This window comes from Phasianus colchicus, chromosome 1, assembly GCF_987193195.1.
Source record: "Phasianus colchicus chromosome 1, bPhaCol1.hap1.1, whole genome shotgun sequence".
NCBI lineage: Eukaryota > Metazoa > Chordata > Aves > Galliformes > Phasianidae > Phasianus > Phasianus colchicus.
The window spans coordinates 176,754,201-176,767,912 of record NC_143436.1 but is presented as its reverse complement, the minus strand read 5'-3'; the positions used below and the strand labels follow the sequence as shown (position 1 = coordinate 176,767,912).

At 40.7% G+C, this 13,712-nt stretch overlaps 1 protein-coding gene across 4 annotated transcripts in view; it reads left to right on the top strand.

Moving 5' to 3' along the window:
- MTUS2 (microtubule associated scaffold protein 2) overlaps positions 1-13,712 on the top strand; it is a 267,632-nt gene that overhangs the window by 117,101 nt on the left and 136,819 nt on the right. For all 4 annotated transcript variants that reach the window (XM_090133624.1, XM_090133619.1, XM_090133611.1 and 1 more), the window contains one exon: positions 4,927-5,133. In XM_090133624.1, coding sequence (XP_089989750.1) covers positions 4,927-5,133 — 207 coding nt within the window. The remainder of the gene's footprint in view (positions 1-4,926; positions 5,134-13,712) is intronic.

The window sequence follows — 13,712 nt, the reverse complement described above, 5'->3', positions numbered from 1 at the left end:
GGTATATTAGGTGTCTGAAAGCTGAACATTTGTTTATTTTATGTTGACTCTGCTCTTTCTATGGGAAAATTGTCATTCAAAACAAGCACTGAAGGATACTGTGTCTATAACTTATAAATTATGCATATCTTTTCCTTGGTTATGAAGACTTGGAGCAAACCTGTCAGGATTTACATTCATTAGCTGATTATTTTAATGGCATTAATGTCTAATTTTGAAAAGTACAACAGAGATCTCATCATTAAAACTTTACTACATTTTTTTCAGTAGTATTTATGGTAATTTTTTTTCAAAGAGCAAGTTAATGAAATCTTGTTTCCTTATTACCTCTCTGTGTATTAAATTTGCCAGTCCTGAGGGTCTAGCAGTTCCTTTCATTTCTAAATAAGTCAATCCTTGTTAAAGATTCATTTTATGTATGCATCAGGACAGCAATGTTTTTGATTTACTCAGGCACACACAAATATATGTGTTTGTTTGTGTATTTGCAAATATGTATCATGGATTTCATTGGTAATGTTGATGTGTCTACAGCTTTTTCCTGATAGGATTTCAGTTTTGGTTTTGTGTCAAATCTCAGGAATACCTAATACCTGAACAAGTATATGAGGATTGGTGATAGGAAAGGAGTTTTCAGGTTACTTCTTGAATTATTCCACTGCTGCTTATTTTATAGGTTTGCAGTACTTACAAAATAGATACTTCAGTTGGAGCTGACAAGCTTAATTTTTGAAGAAGAGAGGTGACAAGGGGAGAATTCAGAAATGAAAATATTCTCTGGCTTCTGCTAAACCACAGCAGTTTCAGCTCGCATTCTGCTTCACTGGGTGTGCAATCCAATTGTACAATATAATGAAGAATTACATGCTCAAAGGGAAACACACAGCTCTTCATCGGCATCTTGCTAAGTGCATCATCACCAGGCTCAAGACTTGGCCATGTGTCACCTCTTCATACCCCACAGAAGGCACAGAGTAGCTTTTAGGGGTGTTTGAATCTGAAGCTGGAGATGCTGAGCATTTCTTGCCGTGTAACAGTGGCCTGGCTGATCAGGATTTCACTGATGTTCAGCAGTGACAACTCTTTTGCCTTTGAACTGTCCCAGGCTTGGTGACATTTAAATAAGGGAGCATCAAGAGAGCCATGCACCATCTGCACACTGGTGTAGAACCTCTGTTTTAAGGTGTAGATAATGAATCCCTGTTTTGAGGCCTCTTTCCTCCATTCTTTTTCATAGAAAAATCATTTGTCAATAACCGGGAAACCACAAGGATGCTGGGAACAGAATCTGCTTCTGATTCGAAAGATTTGGTTTTAATCTCTGATGATATCAAAGATTGAGTTAACTCTGAGGTCCCTTGAAAAACTGCTTGTGTTATCTCTGACGAGTTAAGCAAAACTGCAGGTAGCTCCTTGCCCTGGTTTCTCTGATACAAACTGAGGATAATGATCAGAGCACCATCTAAAAGAAGATATGCTCCCTGAGAGCAAATTGTGTCTGATGACTGAAGTTCTTAGAGAAATGTTCATCAAAAAAAAAGAGAAAAACAACAACAAACCCCACCAAGAAAGCAAAGGCTTAACATAGATTCTGAATCACAAGTGGAGCTGAACTCTTGAACTGCTACTTTTCCTCATATGAACGCATCTCCATAATCCATTCCTATAACTTTTCATTTGTTTTAGCTAAAAGCTATTTCAGCTTTCATGGAGAAGCCACATTAAAGTTGCTCCTTAGCTATACATGAGCATGGAGATGTGATCTGTGTACAGTGCAGATGCAGAAGTCTCTCTCAGCCTCTTCTTAAGGCTCACAGACACATCTGCTTTGTGTCAATCAGTTTCTACCTCAAAGTGCTTTCATGTTCCTAGATGGTAACAGTTTGAGGTGTCACAGAAAATCACTTGTGTGCCACACAGACAATTAATTCCATAATTAGCTTCAGTGAAGTAGCTGGAAAGATTTTTGCCTTTTTTTTAGCTTATTTTGGCAGATTATTATTAAAATGAAAACTTCTCATTAATATAACTTTTGTTTTGAACTTTCAGACCATGTTTGCAGGAGTGCTTTTATACTTCTAAGAGACAGAAAGAATCCCCACCTTAAAACTTGATGGTATTTAGAAAGAAAATGGGTGCACAAGGCTGATGCCTTGTGTGTTTTAGGGAGTAAAAAGACACAAGCTGACTTAGCTTTAAGGACTTGAGTGCATCTCTGATAAGGATAATGTTCTGCCCCCAGGTCCTTGTGGTACAGAAAAGCTGGATTACAAAGAAGAGAAGTGAAAAATAACTTAAAGTTGATCATGAGTTCAAGACACAAAATATGGTTAGTTCAGGGGAAATTTCAATTGAAATCACAAGCTGAGAAGTCCATAAGCACATAGGTGTGAGTAACACTACCAGATCATCTGTGCACATCTAAGAGAACGGATTCAAAGAAAAGGTGGAGATGGGTGGGCATTTTCTGGTGCTGCAAGGTGCTGAGATTGTCACTAAATGCCTAGAACTGTAGAATTGTTTGAGTTGAAAGGCACCTCTAAAGGCCACCTCGTCCAACTCCCTGTTAGAAACAGGGACACCTACAGCTCCATCAGGTGCTTAGAGCCCCATCCAGCCTGACCTTGAGCGTCTCCAGGGATGGGGCATCCACCTTTCTGGGCACCTGTGCCAGTGCCTCACCACTCTTATTGTAAAAAACTTCTTCCTTACATCCAATCTAAAGTTCTCCTCTTTTATTTTGAAACCATTTCCCTTTGTCCTATCATAACAGACCCTGCTAAAGAGTCATCCCCTTCTTTCTTACCGCCCCCCTTTAGATACTGAAAGGCCACTTTGAGGTCTCCCCACAGCTTTCTCCTCTCCAGGTGAATAGCCCCAGCTCTCAGACTAGTTTTAAGCAAGTCCTTCTTCAGTGGTGGTGCCTGTGCTTCCACACCTGTCCTGCGGTGCTCAGCACAGCACTGGCTGTAGGCACGTGGTCACACAGCAGTGCAGAGAGGAGACAGCCTGGGGACTCTGTACAGGTGTCTCCACAGTTAAGGTCCAGCATTCCCTTGCATAGACAGAGATGCAGGGCTTGCCATGGATCCTCCTGTTTGCTTCACATCAGGGGCTTACCACCAGTGCAACACTGGCATGAACTGACCTCAATCCCACATTTTATGTAGACACTCAAATAGAGTCATGGAATCATAGAATCATCAAGGTTGGAAAAGACCACTGAGATGATCTAGTCCAACTGTCAGCCCATCAGTACCACTCCATGGGCCCAGCTGTCCAAGCAGGGAAGCGTACACCCATCAAAATCACGGGCTGCCAGCTTCTCCAGGAGGATCTGTAGGAGACAGTCATAGACTTTATTAAAAGCTGGGTAAACTGCATCCACAGCCTTTGTGTGGCTGACATGTAGCTAATGGTGGTGACCATGTTGTAGTGTTTTGTAGCTGAGAATATACTCTCTCAAACTGTGTTAATGGCCTTTTTATATCTGTTTTCATTTCTGTGGAATTAAACAGAACACATTACTTTCAGAGCAACCTGTGTATAGAAATTATTTCATTTGTTGATCAAGAAGCATTTTCTAATGTCTTTTATAGGATTATGTTTTATAGGAAAACCAAACTCTTTTTTTTTCCTTGATGTTACATCTATTGTAATTTCAAAAGAAAAGGTTGGTTCTGTTGAAAAAAAAGACGTAATGTTGTTACTGTCATGAGGTACATTACTATCTTTCAAAATCCCCATAACATTTTTCTACTCAAAGGAGTTAGTCTTGTTTTCTGTAAACTCTCATCAAAGTGCAATGCTTCATTAAAATTAATAAGGCTTTGACCTACATAGTTTACAAAAGAATTAAATAGTGTAATAATGTGAAGACTATATTCTTACTGTGTGGTTAATTTCTTCTTTTCCTTTATATAATTAATGTTTGCTGCATCCTTTGAAGTATACATCAGGATGATGCATGAACAGTGTTCACCAAATGGGAACAGAAAGTCAACTTTGTGGACTTTTCTGGCCAAGTATGTTGACAGCTGTAATGCTGCCTTCTCTTCTAACACACTCAACCAGCCAAACTCAACCTTCAGTTCTTTCATGAGTACAGTTTGGGACCTTTTGGACCCATCTTCTGGATTTGCCTAGAAAAGTTTGCCTAAGCAAGAACAGCAGGATATGGGCTAGGAGGACACAAAACAGAGGGAGGTACCTGCTGGCATTACCAGAGCAGACATGGTAGCCAAACTGTTGTTGTTGACTAACTCCATCCTCTGTAAGCCCTCTATTGGCAGTTGTCTGAGATTTGGGATATGTCATTCCCATAGCTGACATTTTACAGAGAATTGGACACTATCAGAGGAAATAGCTAGTGGTGTGTTAAAAAAGTAAACTTCCCAGGGCATGTCCTTGTTTCTGGGCTTGGTGCAAGAGGAGGGCATTTTCTTTTAGCAAAATTTGAAAGAAAGACTTCAAAGAAGTATTTTCTTTGATGAAATGCAAAGAAGTCCTGTGTCCTTGAGGAGATTCATTGGCATTCTGTAATAGCTTCCAAAACTGAGGTTAAGTATAGAGTGTTTGTCTGAGTGTGACTTTCTTTTAATTGACACATAAGAAATGTAGAAGTAGAAAATGATACAGCATAAAAGAAGATATTTTTAAGAAAGTAGTGGACTTGAACTACATTACCCTGCTGGAATTTCGACTTTATGCATCACAGGTTCTTGCTGCACTTCACATTTTAAAAATTATTGCAACCTGTAATTGCTTCAGAGAATTACTTTTTAGTAGAGCAAAGAGTAAGACACCACTGCAGTTTTTGAGCAGCCCTTAAAACTTCTATTCAGTCTTCATACCAAGTTTTATGTGGCAATATTTAGTATGTCCTGGATGAGCTTGTTTGATAAAAGCTCTTTCTCCTTCTTTCAGTTGATCTTAAGAAAGTCCCGTGTCCAAATGCTGCAAAGTCAAATCTCCCCAAGCCGTGTCCGTCTGCACTTCGCCCTCCAGGTTACTCACGATTGCCAGCAGCCAAGCTGGCAGCATTTGGTTTTGTCAGGAGCTCAAGTGTATCCTCCGTCTCCAGCAACCAGTCAAATGACAGCGCTCAGAGTGATCAAAGCAGGACAGCCAACCGTAAGTCTATAAATTGGCTTTCTTTTTGGGGCGTATAAAAAGGATTGTCCAGACGGGAGTTTGCATACAAGGACTTATTTAATCTCTGCAGTACTCATTAATCATTTCAGTGCCACTGAGTTGTACATTAACATAGGAGTTGGTTTCCCTGATGAGAGAAAATTGCTTTAAGAGTGAGCCTGAAGCATATTTCTATTTGTTTTTGTGTGTGTGTGTGTTTTTATCCCTTTGTACAACTAAAGCAAGTAAATAATCACAGCAAACTCTATTTGCTAAGCACATTGCAGCCATGAACAGTTTTGAATACCAAGCATCTAAAATGAACAACAGTCATCCTCATCCATTTCTTTCTGTCCCTTAACATGCAGAGTAATAAACTTGGTTTACAAAATTGATGGTATAATGCTGGAGGTATAAAGTGGGATCAGCAGTGTTATTGTGGCTATTGTCTCGTTTCCAGACTTGGAAAGATCCTATGGCTGAAATGTCTTTTCAAATCCTATTTTCTGTAACAACCATTAATTTTGTTAAGTAGAAAGTAATGCCCACTGGAGTGTGCAGTCCTTGGGAAGTGTTTGCATGCCTTGGGCTTGGAGCAGAAAGGGAGACTGAGGGATTTGCATGCCCCTTTTCTGTCTTTGAAGACCAGATTGAGCCTGAACTGTGTCAATATCAAAGCAAGTGTTATCAGCCTGGGAGGAGTGCAGACAGGGGAGCAGGTGACATAACGTGCCACAGGAGACAAGATGCTGCAGGCTCCAAAATCTTTCCAATCTTTCCATGTTTGTATTAATTTGAAATGAATGACAATAAGTAAAATGAGAACACCCCAAGGATTTTCTCTTTTCTCTCTTATACTGATGTGTCCAGGGAGCTCTGACTTTTTCAGTGTTCGCAAACATACAATTATATCCTTTTTAACTGTTGGACTGATTGCTCATTTCAATTTATTTCTGGATGAGCTGTACTTAGAGAGTAGTCAATCTCCTTTGCTTTACATTTTCGCCCTATGTTTAGGTCCTTGGAAAGCATTTCTTTTTAGCTGGTGGTACTCTGTGTGTCTTTAATTACACCAAGACATTGTTAAGGATAGAATTATCTAATTTCTGATAGATCTAAATGGTATCTGTGGAAGAAATGTTGATGTCTACCAATTTCTGGTGTGAATCTTAAAAACACACCTCATGTAGTCATAACACTATCCTTGAACACAGCTGATGTATACAGGTTCATTCATTTGAGAATTCTGTAAAAGGAAAATGCTCTCATCTGTGGAATCAGTCATTTGATTTCAGTTCAAAAACTGTGAAAGAAGCTGAGACCCAGAAAGCTGCATTTGACTCTTTATTCATCTTAAAAGAAGCTGATTTCATTTGTATGTTCTGGTGTATATTCTGTTTTTGTACATGAAAACTTTGTACTTAAAACTTTGTACTTAAAAACTGAACCTGGAAAGGATGTGGAAGCATTTGATGCATACGTTTTATTCTGGTTCACTTAGTTGAGGATGATAACCATCCTCTTCATTAAGATTAGGAGTTTGTGACCAACGTGTGTAAGAACATTTCTGGAAAGATATGAAATTTACCCAGAGGAGGTGTTCTCCTACAAATTCATGCAGAAGCAAACTCAGCCTGTCACCTGATGAAAACTGGGACCTGTCATTTCTACTTTTGCACACAAGTTGTGTAGCTCATCTGAACAGTTGTCCAATTTTTCTACATTCCATGGGAGAGTAAGAGAATGAGCACCTCCATAGAGTCATCTTCTAATGTGGTTTGTGACATCCACTCCTGCCTGGCACAGATTTCACAATGATTTTGTCTTTAATTCAAAGTGGATAATTTGTCTTTAAATCCAAATGGATAGTGCTTCCTCTTGGTCGGGGCTGAGAGAGGGAAAAAAGGTTTTTTCCAAGGGGATCCTGTATTCAGAACATTTGCCCTTGGGTGAGTCATTATATAAGAATCCATCAAACCATTTTCTTTGTAGTAAAGGCAACACAACTCCCACTAATCACTGCTGTTAGAACAGCTTTCTTTCACATATGATAGAAAAAAAATGTTTCCTTACTGCTGAATTAGTTATCAGTGTGAAACTGTATCATCTTTTTTCCTTCCTTTCCTCAGAAGTTTATTAGCCAGCAAGAGTTAAATTAGGTGCCCAACACCCAAGGAGCACCAAATCATTGCCTTCCATTCTACTGCAGCATATTAACACAGATCCGCATGCACTTCAGCACACCGAGAAAGTAGGGAATGTAGGGAGAAGCATTGACTCAGGAATCTGGCATAACATATTATTTCTTCCCTTCTCTGTCTGCTGGAAGAATGGTTTCATTTCAATTAAATAAACAGTTGAATCTGTAGTTACTACCTGAGATCATGTCTTTGGCTAAATCAGGCTTAGTAGAGGGCAGGGTAAAGTTTTACTGTTAATTTCCTAGCTCAGTAGGGTAGAAAATGCAAAATGATCCAACTTCAGAAATCTTCAAAGATCTGTGATAACACAATTTCCTATTATAGCAGCATCTCTGTGTGTCAGTGAGACAGAAATAATTGAAAATATCTTACAGATCTTCATATGTTATAAATGGAGGGCCTGCCACTTGAAAATGACGGGGCTCACCTCAAGGTCTTATATATGCCATAAAAATAATCACTATCTACTGTAGGTTTCTGAAAAGCAGATGGCTTTTACTGGGTGGGAGGAAAACATAGGTTTGTTCTGGGGGCAGAGTGTTTTATGGGAAATGGTGGTTCTTGAAGAGGTCCTGTGCTTACTTTTCTCTGCCTGATGTCTCGTGGTGTTAGCTCGTGACAGTTACATTTCTTTTCAGAAATCCCAAGCAGCATCTCATTTTGGCATACTGATACTGATGAAATGCCATCAAGAGAGTAAAACCGCAATTATTTAGAATACGATGTGATATTTGTGCTGTGGGGAAATCTGTTAATGGCACTGTGGTTTCTCCTCTTCCCCTGACCACTCTAAGAGTAGAAGGGATAGATACAGCAGGGCTGTATCTTTGCTCTTCAGACACCTCTTCCTGGCAATAGCTTGCATGTTCTTATTGACTCAAACAGATTTGCAGTGGCAGGACTGTGCTCTTTTCCCATGGTAGGGACAGGGCAGGCTGTGCAGCACTTGCCTGCTTGCTTTCTGCTCTTTCTTGTACTCTTACCCCTGGGGTATGGGTATAAGCAGAGCTGATGCTCACTGATAACACACCGACTTCAACGACCATGCCACCAGCTGTAGTGGGGCTCTGCTCCTAGGAGATCCTATGCCATGGAGTGTGAACTACAGGGACATCTCTGGCATCCAGCCCATCCAGCCTGCCACCAGCTTCTGAGTCAGGGAGCTGATCTGGAGTCCAGGGTCACTGCTCCATTTGGCCATTTAAAATCCACTTTCAAGTGCTTACATGCTGCACACGCAAGGCAGCCAGAGTCCATGCAGCCCAGCTCCCTCAGCCTGTCTTCACAGGAAAGGTGCTTCAGCCCTCAGAGCATCTTTGTGGCCCTGCTCTGAACCCTTTCCAAAAGATCTGCATCCTTTCTGTGCTGGAGGCCCCAGGATGGACACAGTACTCCCAATGGGGCTTCACCAGGGGGTCAATTCCCGTCCTCGCCCTGCTGGCCACCCCTCTTCTGATGCAGCCCAAGAGACTGTTGACTTTCTGTGTTGAAGGCACATATTGCCAACTCACCTTCAGTTTTTCTTCTAATACCCCCAAGACCGCCAAGTCCTCTGCAGGGCTGATCTCAATCCACGCCTCACTCAGCCCTTATTGACATTTGGGATTGCTCCAAGTCAGCTGCAGCACCTTGCCCTTGGCCTTGTTGAACTACATGAGTTTCACACAGGCCCACCTCTCACATCTGTCCACATTCTTCTGTATGGCATCCCTTCCCTCCCACGTGTCAATTGTACCACTTAGCTTGGTGTCACCTGCAAACTTACTGCGGGTGCACTCAATTTCACTGCCCATATCACTGATGAAGCTGTTAAATAATAGTGGTGCCAATACAGACCCCCGAGGAACACCACTCATCAGTGGTCTCCCACATAATTACTTTTATGTACAGCAGAATAGACTGTTATGTGCTGCAGGCATCACATGGGAAACACCTCATTAAGCACCATGGAACATTTTCATTTGTGGAGCACTGGATGAAAGAAGGATTACTTAGAATGAGTTGAAGTATGATAACTGCTATGAGTTTTGGAAATGGAAAGATGTAGCTATAATATCAGGAAATACTTCTTAGTCATAAGGTCTAGTAGTGTGTTAAATAACCTTCCAACTCAAGTGATGAAAGCCACGTTGCTTAAGATTCTTAAAATAGAATAATAGTGTGTTGTAAGAGACAATTTCTCTCTGGCAAAGTGCTAGGCTAAAAGCTGTAATGCTGTTCAATATCTTGCCACTGTTCTGAATGCTAAAGCAATTTCTTTTCAGATGGAACAGGAAAATGGTGATGAATATTTGAAAATTTGAATTAGTATCTCATGACACCTATATTTTTGTTTAAAATTATAGAAATAAAAAACTGTGTTTTGAGTAAACTTCCACAATCCATTCTTTAACAAACAGATTTCAGACTGGTTTGGGGCCTTTCGTTGTTTGGCTTTTCTAAATGCATGAGTTTGCATTCTAATAAGAGAAAATGTCAAAGTATGTTGGATTCAGGTGGGTGGAGAAATGAGGAAATTGAAGTGAGCAGATAAGTCTGAAATGGATGGCTAATTGCCTCTGAAAAGGTACAACCTTCACAACGATGACGTGGTGGATAGATGTACAAATTTTTCTCAAAAGCACAAGTGAGTAAATATTTTCCTCTATGAAAACACGTTCCAATGACATTTCTATTCTGACTGATTTTATGTTCATTTTTCTTCACAGCAAATTCATTTTTTTTCCTTCTGATCTTGTTCTGATATTACCACTTTTATGGAAGATCACTTTATACCAGTGCTGCACACTGAATGGAACTAAAATAGGACAGTATTGAGTTGGGATTTAGGACAGTATTGAGTTGGGATTTTCAGCTTTGCGAGCAAAGCATCTGGAAAAGTGCACTATGTCAGCCAGGAAGAGAAAGGGCTGAAAAGACACTTTAGCTGCCTTCCAGAATTCCAGCATTTACTTTTCATACTTTTGTTGTTACAGCTGTGAAAAAAGCCTTCAACAGAGGCTGTGGAAGCGTAGACTTAATAGTTTCCCTGTGTTTGCAGAGATGCAAATGACAGTGATGAAGTATAAATTGTCCATTAATTTCAGTGGTGACTCTGTAAGTGTGATAATACTTAAATTGTTTAGATAATGGTTTTTCTGTTTACACCCTTACTTCTTTCACCACAGTCTGAGTGAGGGAAGCAGTACCACAGGATTGGGATCTGCACCACTCTTCCCACTACAGTGCAGCAGTAGAGGCAGGAAGATTGGGCTGCCTTGAAAATGCAGGACTGCTTTTACATGTAGGTAGCGATGTGAAGCATTTGCGGGAGGCTGCACATCCTCCTTTTCTGAGCTGAAAAATTTGTTAGCCCCCCAAAGAACCATGATATTCAATACTGCAAAGTTTGTTTTTTTTTATGAGTAAGAAACAGTTGGAACGTTTTGCCAGCTCTGCACTCAGCAGAGTGCTTAATCATGATGTTTGTTATCTGCGTTTTTAGAATAACACCCTTCTTGAGATGCTTGTGTGCTAAAATTGTCCTGGTTCAGACTTGGCAGTTCTAGTTCCAGTGTTTGGCACTTATTTCTGGCTGGCTTTTAAAAAGTGACTTAAAGTATCCGCCTCACTTTTCCCGACAGTAAAAAAGGGTGGGAGGCTGCAAATGGTTACACAGGTATTGGATAATGGAGTGACAAGGAAGAGGGTAGTGACAAATCCTCTTTCCTGGCCCACTTCCACGCAGGATTATTTGACTGATTACAAGAACCTAATTTAGTCACTGTGACTCTTAGTGTTTAAGCTGCAGAGGGCAAAAAGCAGTTCAAGGCACTGCACCCAGGCTGCTGGGCACCAGTTTCCCTGGAGAGGAAAGCACATCACCTCATGGTTAGGTTATTTTTGTCACATGCACCCAAACCACCTCCTTCGTTTGCTTCTATGGGGATTGCTGGCAGCTTACAGTCATAGAATATCCTGAGTTTGAAGGGATCCCAAAGGATTGTTGAGCTTGGTTTCCTGGTTGATCTCTTGAATGCAGGGACAGCCTGTTTAGGTACTCCTATACTGTTTGTCAGCCCTTTCTTAATCTGAAAGTTGTGCTGTGGTTGTTCCTGTGATTCTTCGGTTAGTAGGAAATCCTCACTGTTTTCCTTCTTGCACTATAATAGGCTTCATTCAGTTAATAGGGGATACAAAGAAATTAGTGCCACATCTAAAATAGCTATTTTTTTTACAGTATCCAAATCTGATTTTCTAAAACATCTGATATTTAGAAAGCAGGAAGGCAGTGCCCTCTGAGAGTGATGCTGGGGGGAAAGGAGACCACTGCCCTCTGCAGCCAGTGTTAAAAGGGAGCTGCTGATGGAGCACCACTTTCTGGTATGGGGAGAAGCTCAGAGCCTGCAGCAGGGACAGGCACAGCACATGTCCTGCTGAGGAGCGACAGCACTGGCTGCGGAAGCACTGAAAATGACCTTTTGAAAATACAAAGGGAGCAGCTGGAATATATCTGTCACTTCCAAATTAAAACGCCTCTGAAGACCAGAAAACTCGCAATTAATCGTCTCCTTTCCATATTCTAATCTTCTTATTCTATCTGATGAGGGGGGCAAATGGTCTTTTAGAAGTGGACCTGGTGGACATTTATTGGAATGGATTAATGTCCTATTTCAGCCCTAAGAAAAATGAAGAAATGCAGTTTTGAAGAAGTGAGAGCTCTTCAGTTTCTTTTTCCTAATTTTTCCTTTCTACACTGATCTTTCTTCTAATGGAATCACAGTTAAAAATCTTTATAGTCTCCTACTAATGAAGTAGTTCTTTGCCAAGACATTTGAAAAGCATTTGTTTTTCAGCCTGCTTCTCTCACATATTATGATTACATTGTATAAATCAATACTTAGGTAGGGTTAATTCAGGTTATCTAACTACTGGGGCTTGTTCCTGGAGGCAGCTCTCACCCACGTACTTCATAGACTTCATCTTCAGTTTTTGTGCTCTTTGAAATTCAAGACTGTGGAAATCTAGATACATTCACATCTGAAAAGGCGCTCCACCAAAAAGCACCGCACACTGCATCTGGTTGAATTCTGCCTTTTGTGTTGGCCATGAGATCAGAGGCACTGAGCACAATGGGAGACTCTGGCTTTAAAATGCACAAGTCAAATCAGTGCCCAATTAAACTAATTACTTTCAGTGGCATTACACGCTTCTTGATGGTACACTTTTTTTTCTTTCTTTTTTTTTTTTTTTTAAGAGAGTTAGGAAATAAGCATTGATTTAAAGATGCAAGTTGGATGTAGTAATAGTAATTATGAGCCAATTTTGAGTGCTGGAATGACAAGGAAATACGTATGTCACAGTTTGGAATTATGGGATTTTTTTAAAATGATTTTTGAAATGGCATTTCCCCATGATGATCCGAGGGCTGGAGCACCTCTCCTATGAGGAAAGGCTGAGGGAACTGGGATTGTTTAGGTTGGAGAAGAGAAGGCTCCAGGGAGACCTCATTGTGGCCTTCCAGTACTTGAAGAGAGCTTATAAACAGGAGGGAGAATGGCTGTTTACAAGGGTGGATAGTGATAGAACAAAGGGGAATGGTTTTAAACTGAGACAGGGGAGGTTTAGGTTAGATATTAGGAGGAAGTTTTTCACCCAGAGGGGGGTGACACACTGGAACAGGTTGCCCAAGGAGGCTGTGGATGCCCCATCCCTGGAGGCATTCAAGGCCAGGCTGGATGTGGCTCTGGGCAGCCTGGTCTGCTGGTTGGTGACCCTGCACATAGCAGGGGGTTGGAACTAGATGATCATTGTGGTCCTTTTCAACCCACTCTATGAAACTATAATTCCATGTATGATTTTTCCTTAGTATCAGTGAGGCTGTTCCATCACCCATCTTTATTTCCCTAAACAGGGAGCAAAAAAACCTGAGGTTGAGTGAGTCTTTGGTCTCTTTCAAGAAGGTCCAAATCAAACAAGTGAGGCTGAGGCGGTCTCACTGCAGTCATATTATGAATAGCTGTTGTCCAAGGTGAAATATTATGAAATCATCATGCATGCAGTTCAATCCACGGTGTGCCTGACTTTCAGTAAACAGGACCAAAGTGAAAAATACTACAAATATTACCAGCTAATCACATTTAGCCCACATGGTTTCAGAAGACAGAGCTGGCCTCTTCACAGTCTATGAAAAATCAATTAACATAATATTATGCCCTTGCAAAATGAAGTGTGGATAACAAACACAAATAAATAAGGATGTGAAAAAAGGTGTGTACACTTGTCCCTTTTGGGGATCAAGAGTAACTGATCAGCTTAGGAGAACCATGATGAATTAGCACAAGTATGCATTAATAGTGGAGCAAAGGAAGACAAACTTCAAAGTTTCTAATCTTTGAT